Below are 17,155 nucleotides of genomic sequence, written 5' to 3'. Positions count from 1 at the left end.
AATACCCAAGCGCTAATGGCCCGTCCTCGCGCCAGGCATCTTGGGCTCGCGTCTGCGCACTCCGCCCCTCGGCCGGCGTGAGAAAGGGCTCGCGCCGCTCCTGAGTACCTAGGACCCAGGACGGAGAAACGCGAAAAAGCTCCCCGAGCAGCAGTGCGCAGGCGCGCCCGAGATCCTCGCTGTCCGCGGCCTGGTCCCTGGTGGTGCTGGTGACCTGCTGGGCGATTCGCTGTCCAGTGGGGGGCGCTGCTGGAGGGCGCAGGAGGCGGGTTGGGGGGGTGGGCTTCTCCAAGAGGGGTGTGGGGTCTGGGTCGCCGCCCAAGGGGTGGGTCGCGGGCTGGCCCGGGAGTGCCGCGAAGTGCGATGGGGATGGGGCGGGAGCGGCTCGGGGCGCCACCCGGGGGCGCGGACCCGATAAGGCGGGTGACAGCGGGCGGGGAGGGGCGGGCAGCGCCGCGTCCACGCCTCACGCTCCGGGCCGGGCCAGAGAGGGTCCCGGGCTTGGTGTGCGCCGGGCCGGCCGGCTGAGGTGCACGGGTCGCTAGCGGCGCCATGCGCGGCCCCGCGGCCTGGCCGCTTCTGCTGCTCGTGCGGCGGAGCCCGGCGGGGCCGGGGCGGCTCCTGCCGGCTGCCGGCATGTGGACCGCGGCCACCCGTGCCCCAGGGTCTCTGCCGCGGCCCTGGGGCGCAGGGCCGGGGCTTGTCGCCGGGGCCGCGCGCCGCTGCAGGAGCGGCTGCCCGGGTTGGGGTCCCAGGGGTCCGGGCGGCGGCGCGGCAGCCGTGCGGCTCCTGGGGCTGTGGGCTCGGCCCCTCGGCGCCTGCAGGTGCGGAGCGCTTATCCGGCCGGGTGCTCCCCGGCTCCTGCGCACTGGGCTCCCCGGCGGCCCCGCGGCCGCTGCCCGGGCGGGAGGCGAGGCCTGGCGGCGCGGGTCGGCGGCGACGGCAGAAGAGGACTCGCGGCTGCGCCCCGCGGCGGCGGCCGGGCGCTCGGAGGCCCGGAAGCTCCTGGGGCTGGCGTATCCCGAGCGCCGGAGACTGGCAGGTAGGGTCCCCCGCCCGCCGCGCTGCTGGGACGGCTCCACCTGCAGGTCCCCAGGCAGCAGAGAGCGCGGTCCCCGGCCTGTACTGGGCCTCCCGCAGCCCGGGAGGAGACTGGATGGGTGCTGGAACCTTGAGGTCTGTTCCGCCACAGCTTAGTAGGAAAATCCGTTCTGGCTTTGACAAGCATTCTCGGGATGAGCTGGGACCGTGTTTTCCTCTTTTTACAAACAGGAATTCTGGCCCGAGGTATGCCTTTATGCTGGGTTTTCAAAATTATTTTCATTATGCAAGTGTATCAAGCAGTCCACGTTCCTGTAGGGTGTGAACGAAAACGGTCTAAACGCTCAAGAGTTTTGTGCTGTTGTCTCCCTGAGTGACCAGGAGAACGTTACTGCGCTCTGTTCAGGGCAATCCACATTGGCCACGGGATTGTAGATCATATCCCAGCTAAATCGCAATTCATTCTTTACATTTTTTAAACTAATTTATCTTTCAAAGATTTATTTGTTAAAAAGGCAGAGTTTTTTTTGGGGGGGGGGGGAGGATCTTCCAGGTTCACTCCCCAGAAGGCTGCAATGCCCACAGGAGCCAGGAGTTTCATTCAAGTCTCCCACGTGAGTACAAGGGTGCAAGCATTGGGCCATCTTGCACTGCTTTTCCCAGGCCAGCAGCAGGGAGTTGGATCCCAAGTGGAGCACTGGGATCTGAACTGCAGCCCGTTATGGGATGCTGGCATTGCAGCCTGCAACTTAACCTGCTATGCCAAATACTAGCCCAAATTAATTTTTTAAACTTTTTTTTTTTTTTTTTTTTTTACTAATCTGATAGAGTTACACAGAGAGGAAGAGACAGAGACAAAGAGATCTCCCGTCTTCTGGTTCATTCCCCAAAGAGCCACAATGACTGGGGCTGGGCCAGGCCAAAGCCAGGAGCCCAGAACTACTTCTGGGTCTCCTGTGAAGGTGGCAGGGACCCAAGTACTTGAGCCATCTTCTGCTGCTTTCCCAGGCATGTTAGCAGGGAGCTGGATCAGAGCGGGAGTAGCCAGGACTTGAACCTGTGCTCTTTGGGGACACTGGTGCCGCAGGCCACAGCTCATGCTCAAGTCGCTGTGCCATAACACCGGCCCCTGAAATTCATTGTTTTAAGAAATCAAAATAAGGGAGGGGCTGGTGCTATGGCATAGCGGGTAAAGCTGCCGCCTGCAGTGCCAGCATCCCATTTGGGCCTTGGTTCGAGTCCCAGCTGCTCCACTGCCACTCCCAGTTCTCTGTTATAAGGTGGGAAAGCAGCAGCAGATGGCTCAAGTGCTTGGGCCACTGCATCCATGTGGGAGACCCTGAAGAAGGTCCTGGCTCCTGGCTTCAGATCGGCACAGCCATGTGGAAAGTGAACCAGCGGACGGAAGACCTGCACCCATCCACCCCACCCCACCCCACCCCACCCCACTGCTGCCTCTGTCTCTCTGCAACTCTGTCTTTCAAATAAATAATTGTTTTTTTGTTTGGTTTGGTTTTTTGTTTTTGTTTTTTAAGAGGGGCCCAAATTGTGGTGCAGTGAGCTAAGCTGCCATCTGGAGTCTCAGCTTCTCCACTTCCTATCCAGCTCTCTGATAATTTGCCTGGAAAAGCAGTGGAAGATGGCCCAGTGCCTGGGTCCCCGCCAGCCTCATGGGAGACTTGAATGCAGTTCCTGACTCCTGGCTTCAGCCTGGCCCAGCCCCAGCCTTTGTGGCCATTTGGGGAGTGAACCAGTGAACCAGTGATGGAAGATCTCATTCTCTCTGTGTAACTCTGCCTTTCAAACAAATCTTTTTTTAAAAAATTGAATGCTTTCAAGTGAAACTAACCAGTAATTCTTTTAGCCATGATTGAAAGAATATTTAAATGCAAGAGCCTCCTAGTATTAAAACTTTTTAAAAAATCTTCACTTCTGTAGAAATGTGTTGAGCCTTTATTACAAGCTTGCTGCTGGGTTTACACTTAGAACTGAAAAGAAACGTGGTCCCTGATCTGCCTGGGGCTTCCAGCATAACAGAAAGAAACACTAAGAAAATATTTGTATGACCAGATAGAGATAGATAGATAGATATCTATAGATTGTCTGGATAGATAAAGTCTGTCTGGATGTTGGCATTTGTAGCAATAAGAGGAAGTGGGAGGTCTTTGTTAATTTGTAACTTGTCCTCAGAGCATCCTCAGAAGCTGATACATATCTTTGAAATGCCCATGATAAAAAGTGGTATTGTGTGCACATTTAAAGTCAAAAGACCAAAAAATAAAATTAAAGCAATGCTGAGTTGAAGAGAAGTCATCCCAATGTTAATCTTTAGGAAAACAAATAAAAATCAGTTTCTAAAAATGTGCTTTATATTCAAATACTGATACTTTCATCCGTCTTCAGCAGTGTGCTGACTTTGCCCCCTGATCTGTAAGAGGGTAAGAGACCCTTAATGTGAAGTGGTTTGTATCAGAACTTTGAAGGCAGGGTGTTCCCATGGAAAGTTTCCCTGTGCCTCATAAGCATGACTTCCATTCCGCTTCCAAACAAGCTGCTGTTCTCTAATCTGCCCCTTAACCCCTGCTGCCCCATTCTCACTTCGTGTAGGAACCTGCAGCTGTTTTCCCAGCCTTGCGTCCACAGAACAGCCCCGGAGTCCTTTTGGACCTAGTAATTCTTCATCTTAGCACTTTGGAGTCCTGAAAGCTGCAGGAGGAGCAGAGCGTGGGCCGGTGAGATAAGAGGCATTTCATCAGAGCCTTCTTACTGTGCCTGGCAGATAGAGGCCCTGCAGTGTGCTGGGGGCAGGGTCTTAGGAGTGAGCAGCAGGAGGGCCCCCAGAGAGGGTTCCCATAGGAGAACGCCGCCAGCATGGAGGCCTCGGTCAGCAGGGTCAGCTTCCCAGATGGACTGGGGACAGCAGACTTCGACCCTGCCTGCCCAAATTACTGACAAGGGGTTGTGTGGCTGGAGATTGGGTCCCTTCCTGGAACCTGTCGCCTGCTTGTAGCTTTGTGAGTTTGTAGTTATCGTTTGTGAAGTGCCCACAGTGAACAGTACAGGGGGCACAGTGAGCAAGGTGGAGGTGAGGAATGCTCAGAGGTGCTGCCTCCTGAAGCCAGTCAGGACAGTGGCCTGCCAAGAACAGGGCACTGTGGATCAGGAGGACGAGCCTGTGAAACTGGGGCCATTCCAAAGAGCCAGGGGTGCTGGGGTGCCCCTGAAATATCTTACTTCAGGGATTGCGTTAGCATGCTCCACCTAGGCTGTGACAAGTGGCTGATCAGAATTGACTGAGGCATAAAATAGATGTGGGGTTCTAAAAGGACTGTAGGAAAAAATGTAAAGTGTCTTTTTTTTTTTTTTTTTTTTTTGACAGGCAGAGTGGATAGTGAGAGAGAGAAACAGAGAGAAAGGTCTTCCTTTTTGCCGTTGGTTCACCCTCCAATGGCCGCTGCGGCCGGCGCACCACGCTGATCCAAAGCCAGGAGCCAGGTGCTTCTCCTGGTCTCCCATGCGGGTGCAGGGCCCAAGCACTTGGGCCATCCTCCACTGCCTTCCCGGGCCATAGCAGAGAGCTGGCCTGGAAGAGGGGCAACCGGGATAGAATCTGGGGCCCCAACCGGGACTAGAACCCGGTGTGCCGGAGCCGCAAGGCGGAGGATTAGCCTGTTAAGCCACGGCGCCAGCCAAGTGTCTTTTTTTATGTTATATGCAAATAATATTTTGGACATATTGGATCAGATAAAATGTTAGCCAAATTAATTTTGCCCATTCCTTTTTTTAATGTGGCAACTAGAAACATTGAAGCTACCTAGGTGGCTCCCGCCATGTTTCTGTTGAGGGTACCAGGCCAAGATGAGCCCCCTGTGTTAGTGGGCAGGTGCCCCCAGCTCTAGAGGGTGCACTGACAGTGCAGATGGAGGCATTAGAGATGCTGGGGCTCAGATCTTGGTGTGAGGCTTCACCCCATGAAATGATCTGAGAGTCTCCCAAACCCCATTTCCTCCCTATCTGTCAGCCCTCATGGCTTTGCTTCCTTCCCTTTACTTCAGCCAGGTCCCTTTATTCAGCCTGCACCTGCCACAGATCCACCCCTGGGGTTCCTATAGAACAACAGAACAAGTTAATAAGATACTTTACATTTTTTTTCACTGTCCTCTTAGAACCTGACATGTTTTGTACAGTGCAGTCTCCCATCAGCCACATGTCACAGCACAGCTTGGGCGAGTGGATGTTTTCGCTATAGTATCCATGGAATGTGTCTCTAGACTCCCCAAACCCAGCATGTCTAAAAACCAGAGTTGCCTTCTCCCTCCAAAGCTGCCTTTCCCCCTCCACCCCTTGTCTATGGCGGAGGACTCCTCTGTGAACCCCTTGGCCCCAGCCAGAGACTTGGGGTTTTGTAATGACAGTAGTAGTAATAGGCAATAGCTTTTATTTACTTCCTAGTCCCTGGCCCTGTGCCAGATGATTTACATATGTGTCTGATTTATCTCTCCCAACAACTCCATGGAGAGGGTGATACTCTTATTGCCATTTTACAGATAAAGAGACTGAGGCATAGAGAAGCTGAGTGACTCACACAAAGGCAGTTGCGTGGCAGAGCTACGGTTCTGAACCTGTCTGTCCCGTCTTCAGAACTGACCCTTTAAACAACAACAAAAGATTTAAATAATTATTCATTGGAAAGACAGAAGTTAGAAAGAGGGAGAGACAAAGAGGGAGATCTTCCATTCATTTCCCCAAATGGCTGCAATGGCCAGCCCTGAGACAGGTTGAAGCCAAGAGCCAGGAGCTTCATCCAGGTCTCTGACATGTGTGGCAGGGGCCCAAGCACTTGGACCATCTTCTGCCTTCCCAAGTGCATTAGCAGAGAGAGCTGGATCGGAAACAAAGCAGCCAGAGCTTGAACCAGGACCCATATGGGATGCTGGCATCGCAGGCTGCTGTGCCACAACACCAGCCCCCCAGAACTGGCTTTTCTGACCTGCTGCCCAAATCCCTCCGGTCATTACATTGTGTAGCATCCAGTTCTGACCCATCTTTGCCCAACATAAAGCCCCTTTCAGCCTACATTGCTACAGTAGATAAATGGTAATAAAACATGCTGATAATCTTTTTAAGTAAAAAGCAAAACTAAGAAGGCATATCCTGAAGTGAGCTTGAATTCAGCTAAGTTCTTTGATCTTTGTAATCAGCATTATTGCTATGAAAGAACCAAGCTCAGAGTCAGAACCTCAGGGTATTATTGCATTCATAAAATAATCGTAACTATAGTTCAGAAAACTTGAAGAGGAAGGGAAAGATGGACCTTTTGTTTTTTTGTTTGTTTGTTTTTTGTGTTTTTTTTTTTTCTTTTTCTTTTTCTAAGATGGACCTTTACTTCATTCACCTACATTGTACTTTGGGGAGTATTTGCAAACCAGAAAGATAAACTGCTTCTGTAAGATGAAACAAGGAGTTTTGTGCTGAACCCTCCACTCACCAGGACGGCTGCTTCCCGAGCTGCCAGTTCTTCTAGGCTGAGCTGTGTGGAACCCGAGTTAGAGGCTCTCCCTGCCCTATGCACTTTCAGTCTCACTTGGGCACTGTACCCAGGAGTGTGGTGCTTTGAAACAAGACCCTGGGAAAGGGTCTGGCGCTGTGGCAGAGTAGGTTAAGCATCCGCCTGTGGTGCCTGCATCCCATGTGGCCACCGGATCCAGCTCTGGCTGCTCCACTTCTGATCCAGCTCCCTGCTGATACACCTGGGAAAGCAGCAGAGGATGGCCCAGGTCCTTGGGCCCCTTTACCCACATGGGAAACCTGGAAGAAGCTCCTGGTTCCTGGTTTCTGATCGGCTTAGCTCTGGCCTTTGCAGCCATTTGGGGAGTGAACAAGTGGATGCAAGACCTCTCTCTCTTTCTCTGTAACTCTGCCTCTCAGGTAGATAAATAAATCTTAAAAAAAAAAAGACTCTGAACCAACAAAATGAAGGGCCTTTGCCCAGGTTCATATTACACAGGTGGATTGTGATTATGGGTTTTTAAGGCAGCCGCATGGACATTGTGAACTACGAGATTTTACAATCCTACTTAGGCTATTAAAGACTTTGGTCTGACAGTCTGTTACCCTCATTGCCAAAGTTTCATTCATTCATTCAACAAATATTGAGCTTTTCCTGTGTGCCTGTCACCATAGGCAGAGGGGATATAGCAATGAACAAAACATCAAATCTTTTTTTAAAGATCTGTTTTATGGGACTGGCACTGTGGTGTAGCAAGTAAAGCCACTGCCTGTGGCCCCGGCATCCCATATGGGCATCAGTTTAATTCCCAGCTGCTCCACTTCCGATCCAGCTCTCTGCTATGGCCTGGGAAACAGCAGAAGATGGCCCAAGTGCTTAGGCCCCTGCACCTGCATGGGAGACCCAGAAGAAGCTCCTGGCTCCTGGCTCCTGGCTTCAGATTGGCTCAGCTCTGGCCTTTGGGGCTATCTGAGGATAAAAAATAAAAGCGGATAAAAGAACTCTCTCTCTCTCTTTCTCTCTCTCACTCTGTCTCTCTCTGCCTCTACCTCTCTGTAATTCTGCCTTTCAAATAAATAAATCTCTTTTTTAAGATCTATTTTACTTATTGAAAGAGTTACAGAGGGAGAAGGAGAGGGAGAGGTCTTTATCCGCTGTTCACTCCCCAGCTGACCGCTACAGCTGGCGCTGAACCAAGCAGAAGCTAGGAGCCAGAAATTTTTCTGGATTTCCCATGTAGGTGCAGGGTCCCAAGGACTTGGACCACCCTCTACTGCTTTCCCAGGTGCATTAGGAGGGAGCTGGATCGCAAGTGGAGCAGCTGGGACTCAAGCCAACACTCATATGGGACACCAGCACAGCAGGCCAGGGCTTTAACCCAGTGCACCACAGAATCAGCCCCTGAGCAAAATCTTTTATGTCCTAGTGAAGAGATAGATTACAACAAATGAAGCGTTTAGAATGCCAGAAGGTGGGAAGTGCGAGGAGAAAAGTGAACAGGGAGAGAGGCAAGCTGTGTCCTGCATCTTTAAGTGAGGCTGTCCGAGCAGCCGTCTTGGAGAGAGGATGTTGGAACAGTGACCTCAGGGAAGGGTGAGAACCTCATACAGAATGTTCACTACTTAAGAGGCTCACGTTTCTCCTAGAGTTGTGTTTGCCAACTACATAACCAGTTGGCACTGAGTATGTGCTACAGTCTTCATTAAGGTTATATAAAAGTAATACTAGCAACTGAAGCAGTAGCAGTAGCCATAGCACAGAGAGTGAAGTGATTGCTGGTTTGTAGAGTGTTGAGAGAGTGTTTCCCAGGGCTCAGTCCACGTCATGTCCCTCTCAGAGCCTCACCATGGACTGTGCTGTGGGAACAGGTTTCCTCTGGGTAAGGTGTCCACATAGTACCAGACTCAAATGTGACCCAGGGAAGAGGAAGCCTCCCTCCCATCCTGCCCTGACTCACCCAATGGCATTCTTAGAAGGATCTGTTTCACCTGCTTGAGATTTCTCTTTTAGAATGTGTGTAAATAAACTTGAAAAACCCACAAGCAGATAAGGCCCACAATAGCAGGGTATATTTATTTTTTTTTAAAGGTTTATTTATTTATTTGAAAGTCAGAGTTACACAGAGAAGGAGAGGCAGAGAGAGAGAGTCTTCCATCCACTGCTTCGCTCTCCAGTTGGCCACAACCGCTGGAGCTGCGCCAGTCCGAAGCCAGGAGCTAGGAACTTCTTTCAGGTCTGCCTCACGGGTCCAGGGCCCCAAGGATGTGGGCCATCTGCTACTGCTTTCCCAGGCCATAGCAGAGAGCTGGATCAGAAGTGGAGCAACCAGGACTTGAACTGGCACCCATATGGGATGCTAGCACTGCAGGCGGCAGCTTTATCCACTATGCCACAGCATACCACCACCACCCCCTCCTTTTTGAGCTCTTTACCAACACAGTGGCCAAATTGTTTGATCTCTGTTCATCCAATACATAAAAAATAGTATGTGTTTGTAATTTAAATGTGCATTCCTCTTATTGTGAATGTGGTCATTTGTGATATGTGTAGTTTTTAATTGAATTTCTGGATATTTTCTGATGAGGCTCTATCCCCTTTGTTTCTTCAGGTAATGTATAATTTTGTTTTTCTTTATTTTCCTATCATACTTATATCCTAGTGCTTTATTCCCCAAAGCTGTAATTTTAAGAAGGAATATATCGCGTGTGTAATGGATCCCTGTAAAGGATATTTTGCCCCTTCCCACCCCCTTCCCCCACCCCATTTCTCCCTTTAGCTGAGACCCTTGGTGCTAAATCAGACCCTTCCAGACTCCTTGCAAAGCACCTGGCAAACAGATAAGCTGCACAGGGCAGCTTGTGAAACAGATAAGAGGAAAGTTCCCAGAGGCTTCAAAGAGCGCCCAACTCTCCTGCCATCTGCTTTCTACCTCCCCCTCCTGCAACCCCATAATAGCAAACCCCCTCCTTAACTGGATAAAAACCCAGTTCTAAATGTGCCCTGGGCACAGTGTTGGTAAGAACGGATTGCTGCCCCTCTTTGCTCTTAATAAAGTAACCTGTCTCTGTTGAGATTGGTTCCATCTCCCTTCTGTCTCATCCCTACGATACAAAAGACCAAAACTGAGCCATTCCAACCTAACACCCTGAAGCTAGCTTGTGAAGATTATTTAGTGAGAGGCAGAGACTGTGTGTGTGTGTTTAGTTTTCATTTGAGAGAGTGTTCATGCACAGTTCACTCCCCCAAATACCCACAGCAGTGGGACAGGGCTGGGGCTCAAACCAGGAGCCAGGACTTCAATCAGGGTCTCCCACATGGGTAGTGGGGACTCAAGACCCTGCCAGGGTCTGCATTAGCAGGAAACTGGAGTCCAGAGCCAGAGATGAGACTGGAAACCAAGCCCTCAGATACGGAATGTGGTATCTTCGCCAGCATCTTAACCACCAGGACAAGGCCTGCCCTGTGGGATGTGTTTTTGAAATAGCAGACATAGTCAAGAGTTTTACATGAATAGTTGGGTCTTCAAGCTAAGGTAAGGTTAGACCAAGGAATAACAGTAAATATAGGAAAACCATGATCTGAGATGAACTCGAAGATCAGGAGGCAGGGAAGGAGGCCAGAATGGGTTGACTCTCAGCTCTTCCTGCTGCGGAAGCGATGACGGAGTCAGCAAGATGTGTTTGTCCTGGCTTAGGGATGATCCCGCACTTCCTCACAGTCGCACTGCTCCTTCTCTGGAACCCTCTGGCTCTTCCCGTTAACCAGGGCTCCAGGGAAGAAACTCCAAGGACCGATGTTAACACAACACCTGCTCTGGACACAGTTTATCTGGGAGGAGAGCCTCTTGGACTCAGCACCGCAGCCCTTGCTGAAGCATACAAACTCATGTTTTCCAGCTGCCGTGGGGTTTCTGGCCGTGTCCAGTGTCATCACCATGTCCGCCCCTTTCTTCCTGGGGAAGATCATTGACATCATCTATACCAATCCCACGGTGGACTACGGTGACAAGCTGACTCGCCTCTGCCTTGGCCTCACCTGTGTGTTTCTGTGTGGTGCTGCTGCCAATGCTGTCCGTGTCTACCTCATGCAAACCTCAGGTAGGAGTCGCTCTTCTGCACGCCATCCTAAGGAAGACGCATTGCGTTCTGTGGTCCACTTGAGCCTCGAGTTGTGTGTGTGCAGGCCACGGTCTCCCTCTGGTTTCACGTTCAGTGAGGACAGACCCCAATGTCAGGGCAGGTGTAGAAGTGTGGATGACTTGAGACAGAGTACCCTCTTCTGAACTCTTCTGCTTGTTGGAGTTGAGCAGTGTGGGAAATCGCCTCCCTCGTCTCATGGGAGCTTTGAGAACGAGGCCCTCAGCTGTGAAGTGGGAATTCTGGGCCGCCTTTGTGGAGCTATGAAACCTGTGTATCTGTCCCATGCCTGCATTTCCTGTCGAGTAGCTCACTGGATGATAACATTTTTGGTATTTCTGCCTGGAGAACTCATTGTTAACAGGCAGGTAACAGCCACAATACCAATAGAGCCCAGGACAGGGAGTCAAAGTCTATAGCTCCCCATTTAGCTAATAAGATGCTCTGTAGATAATTAACCTGTTCTTGCCATTTGAAGGCTCAGTGCAGAAGAGGGTTTCCAGGAAGGAATACAATTAGCTTTTGGGTGTCGATATAGTCAAACTCCTTTGTAAATAATACTTTAAAAAAACCATGTGTGTCATGTAATATGTATCTTATCTCTGTATCCTCTCATGAGTGCCCTAGCTGTTGTGCACAGAGAAAATTAGTGTTCACTGCTAATCACGGCTGTTGCTACTCCAGGGCCTGGGTGAGTTTGCTCTCACCAACGCGACGTAATGCAGCAGCTCAGCGGCTCAGCGCTCACAGGGCTTGCACCAGGCCCAGCTGCTGGCTGTTGGGAGGCTGCACCTGCAAGGGAACGGGTGGCTGTGCCTAATGCTTGCTTTTGCAGGTCAGCGCATTGTGAATAGGCTGAGAACTTCGTTGTTCTCCTCCATTCTGAGGCAGGAGGTCGCTTTCTTCGACAAGACTCGCACAGGAGAACTGATTAACCGCCTGTCCTCAGACACCGCACTCCTGGGACACTCTGTGACTGAAAACCTTTCCGACGGGCTCAGGGCTGGAGCCCAGGCTTCTGTCGGCATCGGCATGATGGTACGTTGGCCCGGTTCCTCTTGGCACCTTCTAGTCAGGGCTGGGTCTATGGCAGGCCTATGAAGTGTGAGATGAGCTTAAGGTGAGCTTGCCAATAACTCATTGGAGTGTGGGTTGTTTTTTAATTTAAATTTAAATTCCAATTAATTAAAACTAAATAAACTTCCCAGTAGCCATGCGAGGCTGTTGTTGTGGATAGCGCAGTTCCAGACCAGTGGACTGAGGACTGTAACCATTCTTTTCTCCCAAATAGAAAAGCTTGGGTTTTGTCCTTCCAGTGCCCCAGGTAGCATTAAGTCCAGAATGAAAAGGGTGTTCCCAGAGTCCCCCAGTTAGCTGTGACTGTGGAATGGAAAACAGCTTTGACATCTCACGTCTTCCCAGCTAAGAGAGAAGCAGATCCCTGGAAGAAGACCCTACCTGTCAGCATTCACATGCCATTTCCAAATATAAATAGTTCTGCAGTTCAGGAAGAGTTCAAGCCAGGAAAAAATGCACACACACTTGGGGAACCTTTTCTTCTACCAGTGAAAGAGAATCCAGTGCAGGCCAAATGGCCAATTCAGAGAGAGCCACTTTAGTCTGTTTGGGCTGCCGTGTGTCACCAAATACCACAGACTGGGGGACGTAAGCAGTAGAAACGCATTTGTCACAGTTCTGGAGGCCGGAAGTCTAAGGTCTCAGTGGCAGGAAGTACGTTCATTCTGCAGCCTCTTCTGTTGACTTGTAGGCAGTGACTCTCCTATGTGTGCACATGGAGAGAGGATGAGCTCTCTGGTGTCTCTTCTTATAAGGACATTTATCCTGTCAGATCAGGCCCCCACCCTTACGACCTCATTTCATCCTGGTTACGTCCCTAGAGGCACCATATATACCTCCAAATACAGTCATTCTAGGGGTTAGGGCTTCAACACATGAATTCGAGGGAGACACAAACATTCAGTCCATCACAGGCCTTCCACTACCCAGGCTCTGGTCTTTAGCTCTACAGGAATAGAAATGTGACTGTGTTTCTCCTGCACAAACTCCTTGGACCTGACAAGGTGAGCCAAATAGGGAAAACCTAACATTGTCTATATCATGCTGCCGACTTGTTAGTTAGTTTACGCTGTGGATCTTCCGTCCTAAGCTGCATGGTTCCGCTATTCAAAGCCTCCTTTCCCTAAGTTTGTATATATAAAATATTTGAAATTTGTGTATCCTGAATAAAATCTAAAAAAAAAAAAAACAAACCACAAAGTCTCCTCTCAGGTTCCAGATTGCCCATTAAGCATGGAACCACAGCAAAGCGAGGGGAAAGGGAATGGGACAGGTACCCTTAGTCATGGAGCAGCCTGACAGATTGTGCCTGTCCCACCACAGAGGGTTGATAAGCATTTGGACATTCACTCAAGATCAGTTGTGTTCAGACCCCAGAATTGTGGTCATGTCCACCCGGGTAGCCTCACAAGTCCTGACATCAGAGACATGGCCATGTTCCCTGAGGCTTAGTCCAAGTATCCTAATGGACTTCCCTGTTCTGAGTGTCTCATTCCTGTTAGCCCTTGAACTTATGTTCTGTCTGCCTCTCTTACTTGATTATTATCTAGCTCCCACCTTGCTCTGTCCCCTTGCCTGAAGACCCTGTGAGGGACAGTCATCTACCAGGTGCCTGGAATAGTGAGTGCTTGTCACATGGAGAAAGCAGTGATATGTTGAATGAGTAGGTGAATGGTTGGTGGATCTGACCATTGCTTTATGTTTCAGTCTGCGTCATTTCCTTGGCATTTTAAGAGATGTTTGTACTGATTATCCGTGCAAATGAGATGAAATAGATTTCAGTGATTTGTTAAAGAGATGCTAGTGCCATTTAAAAGAATCACCGTATTACGAGGCCGACAGGAAAGCTGACTACCTGTAGAAGTTGGTTGTTCTTTAGGTTCCTCCAGTTGTTGGAAGCTCTTCCGTCTGTTGAGTCCTCATCTGTCCTGTTGACATCAAGTCACTGAACTGCAAAAACAGCTCTAACCCTTCTTCCACTTTTTAGTTGTGTCTGCCAAGTCATCATCTTTTGATTCTTTGTCCTATGACATAAAGTCTTTTTTTTTTTTTTATGTGTTTGCCATCTTGGTCATTTCAGTGGCACATGTTATTGTAATTGTTTAGTGCCTGGAGGTGATCCAGACTTGAGTGCCAAATTCCTGTATGGTCTGGCCAGTGTGAAGCTGAATGAGTCTCCCCGCTGGACTCCCATTCACTCCTTTCTCCCCGTCGTTGCAAGACTTGGTCTGATGTAGTTATCAGCCTGAGGACAAAATATTCCCATCCTTCCCTGAGTAGCTTTCTGTCACATTACTTCTGTGTGCTATGCGGAATACTCATGGGTTTTATGAAGATTAAAAAGAGCTGGTAAACTCCACTAAAGCAAGATACACAATTTGGAGACAGCACCTTCAATCCCACCTGTTCATTAAACACACTCACGCCTTCAGTAGGAAATGTGAATGTCTTGCCATCTTGTGTAACAAGCACCTCTTGACTTTTGTTTTTGACAGTTTTTTGTCTCGCCTAGCCTGGCCACCTTTGTTTTGAGTGTGGTGCCTCCAATCTCTATTCTTGCAGTGATTTATGGACGATATCTACGGAGACTGACCAAAGCCAGGCAGGACTCGCTGGCACAAGCCACTCAGGTACAGGCCCCTTCCGATGCTCACCATTTCCTGTAGAATGGGCGCAGAGTCACGGTTCTTGAGGGCAGACCCTGTGGGATGTGCTTAGGTTTCTGAACAATGTACCTTCCTTTCATTAGTTTTGAGCCCAAGACCCTGGAAATCCAAAGTACTCTGGCTTCTGGAGTAGATCTCTACCCATGTCTCACACTGTATCTAATGTGACTGAACCTTGTATGAGCATCTAATTTCTTAACATCAATATTTCTTGTGAACAAGCAAAAAAAAAAAAAAAGCTAATCATGTTATAAAATTTGTTTCTGAGGGCTACTGTTGTGGCACAGTAACTTAAGTCACCGTTGTGACACTGGCAATCCATATTGAAGTGCCACTTCGATTCCTGGCTGCTCCAGCTCCCTAGTAATTCACCTGGCCAGGCAGCTCCCTGCTAACGTGCCTGGGAAGGCAACAGAAGAGGGCTCAAGTACTTGGTCCCCTACCAGAGGGAGAGCTGGCTCATGGTTTTAGTCTGCTGCAGACCTGGCTGTTGTAACCATTTAGAGAATGAAAGAGTATGGGGTCGCTACTGTGGTGCACGGGTTAAAGCCCTGGCCTGCAGCACCGATATCTCATAGAGGTGCCAGTTTGAGTCCTGACTGCTCCACTTCCAGTCCAGCTCTCTGCTATGGCCTGGGAAAGCAGTAGAAGAGGACCAAGTCCCTGGGCCCCTGCACCCACGTGGGAGACCCAGAGGAGGCTCCTGGCTCCTGGCCTTGGATCAGTTCAGCTCTGGCCGTTGTGGTCATCTGGGGAGTGAACAGTGGATGGAAGGTCTCTTTCTCTCTGGCTCAATCTCTCTCTCTAACTGTGTCTTTCAAATAAATAAAATAAATCTTAAAAAAGAGAGAGGATGAAAGAGTAGATGGAAGAATTCTCATTCTTACTCTCCCTCTCCCTCATACATCACTGTCATTCTGCTTTACAAACAAATTAATAAATCTTAATAAGAAAATAGTTTCTGGGTGATACTGTATCCTTTGTTAATTTAATAAAACTAGCTTTTCAGGCTGGCGCCGCGGCTCACTAGGCTATTCCTCTGCCTTGCCGTGCCGGCACACCGGGTTCTAGTCCCGGTCGGGGCGCCGGATTCTGTCCCGGTTGCCCCTCTTCCAGGCCAGCTCTCTGCTGTGGCCAGGGAGTGCAGTGGAGGATGGCCCAAGTGCTTGGGCCCTGCACCCCATGGGAGACCAGGAGAAGCACCTGGCTCCTGGCTTTGGATCAGCGCGGTGCGCCGGCCGCAGCGCGCCAGCCGCGGCGGCCATTAGAGGGTGAACCAACGGCAAAAAGGAAGACCTTTCTCTCTGTTTCTCTCTCTCACTATCCACTCTGCCTGTCAAAAAAAATAAAAATAAAAAATAAAACTAGCTTTTCAGTGCTGTGCAATGTTACTTTCTTTTTAAAGATTTTTTATTTATTTGAGAGTCAGCGATACACAGAGAGAGAAGAGGCAGAGAGAGAGAGAGAAAGATTGAGAGAGAGAGAGAGAGGTCTTCCTTCCGATGGTTCACTCCCCAATTGGCCACAACAACCAGAGCTGTGACGATCCGAAGCCAGGAACCAGGAGCTTCTGGGTCTCCCACGTGGGTGCAGGGACCCAAGGACCTGGGCCATCCTCCACTGCTTTCCCAGGCCATAGCAGAGAGCCACATAGGAAATGAAGCAGCCAGGTCTCAAACTGGCGCCCACATGGGATGCCAGTGCTTCAGGCCAGGGCATTAACCCGCCACACCACAGCCCAACATTACTTGTTTTTTTTTTTTTTTTGACAGGCAGAGTGGACTGTGAGAGAGAGACAGAGAGAAAGGTCTTCCTTTGCTGTTGGTTCGCCCTCCAATGGCCGCCTTGGCCGGCGCGCTGCAGCCGGCGCACTGCGCCAATCCGAAGGCAGGAGCCAGGTGCTTCTCCTGGTCTCCCATGCGGGTGCAGGGCCCAAGCACTTGGGCCATCCTCCACTGCACTCCCTGGCCACAGCAGAGAGCTGGACTGGAAGAGGGGCAACCGGGACAGATCCGGCTCCCCAACCAGGACTAGAACCCAGTGTGCCAGCGCTGCAAGGTGGAGGATTAGCCTATTGAGCCGCAGCGCCGGCCCCAACATTACTTTTTAAAAGCAATAAAAACAATTTATATTTTCATGTTACAGAAAACATGCATGTTTATCATTGAAAAATTTGAAAACATAAACAAAAGTTAAAAGCTGATTTCAGAATTAATGTCATGAGCATTTTGGAGTCTAGCCTTTCTAGTCATCTTTTTGTCTGCAAACATATATTTCTGTATCTTCTACCTTGCTGTTTTCCTTCCTATCTACCTATCTGTCTAATGTGTATAGATACAGATTTGTTTTTCCAAAAATAGGATTGTTCTGTGTCCTAATTCGTTTCCCACTGATAGGGGCTTAAATGAGAATTGCATTTTAATTTTTATTCTAGAAATTCTTAAAAGTATGACCCACCTCCCCCTAAAATGTGCTTATTATTTTCCCAGCTAGCTGAGGAACGCATTGGAAATATAAGAACTGTCCGAGCTTTTGGGAAAGAGATGACTGAAATGGAGAAATACACCAGCAAAGTCGACCACGTGATGCAGTTGTCAAGGAAAGAGGCTTTTGCTCGGGCTGGCTTCTTCGGCGCAGTAAGCAGATCATTTCACAGGGGTGAAAAGGGCAGATGTTACGATTGGGAGAGATTTTTGTTCTGTGGCTCTTGACAGAAGCAGAAAATT

At 49.7% G+C, this 17,155-nt stretch overlaps 1 protein-coding gene across 1 annotated transcript in view; it reads left to right on the top strand.

The window, feature by feature from the left end:
- The first annotated feature begins 537 nt into the window (after positions 1-537).
- The window catches only part of ABCB10 (ATP binding cassette subfamily B member 10), a 41,674-nt gene continuing 25,056 nt past the window's right edge, over positions 538-17,155 (top strand). The window contains exons 1-5 of the mRNA XM_062211106.1: positions 538-1,042; positions 10,447-10,647; positions 11,522-11,724; positions 14,259-14,393; positions 16,919-17,065. Of these exons, the coding sequence (XP_062067090.1) occupies positions 553-1,042; positions 10,447-10,647; positions 11,522-11,724; positions 14,259-14,393; positions 16,919-17,065 (1,176 nt within the window). The 5' untranslated portion in view covers positions 538-552. The remainder of the gene's footprint in view (positions 1,043-10,446; positions 10,648-11,521; positions 11,725-14,258; positions 14,394-16,918; positions 17,066-17,155) is intronic.

This window comes from Lepus europaeus, chromosome 14 (assembly GCF_033115175.1).
Source record: "Lepus europaeus isolate LE1 chromosome 14, mLepTim1.pri, whole genome shotgun sequence".
In the NCBI taxonomy this organism is placed as follows: Eukaryota; Metazoa; Chordata; class Mammalia; order Lagomorpha; family Leporidae; genus Lepus; species Lepus europaeus.
Note: the sequence above shows the minus strand (reverse complement) of the source record. Positions and strands in the feature narration are given on the sequence as shown.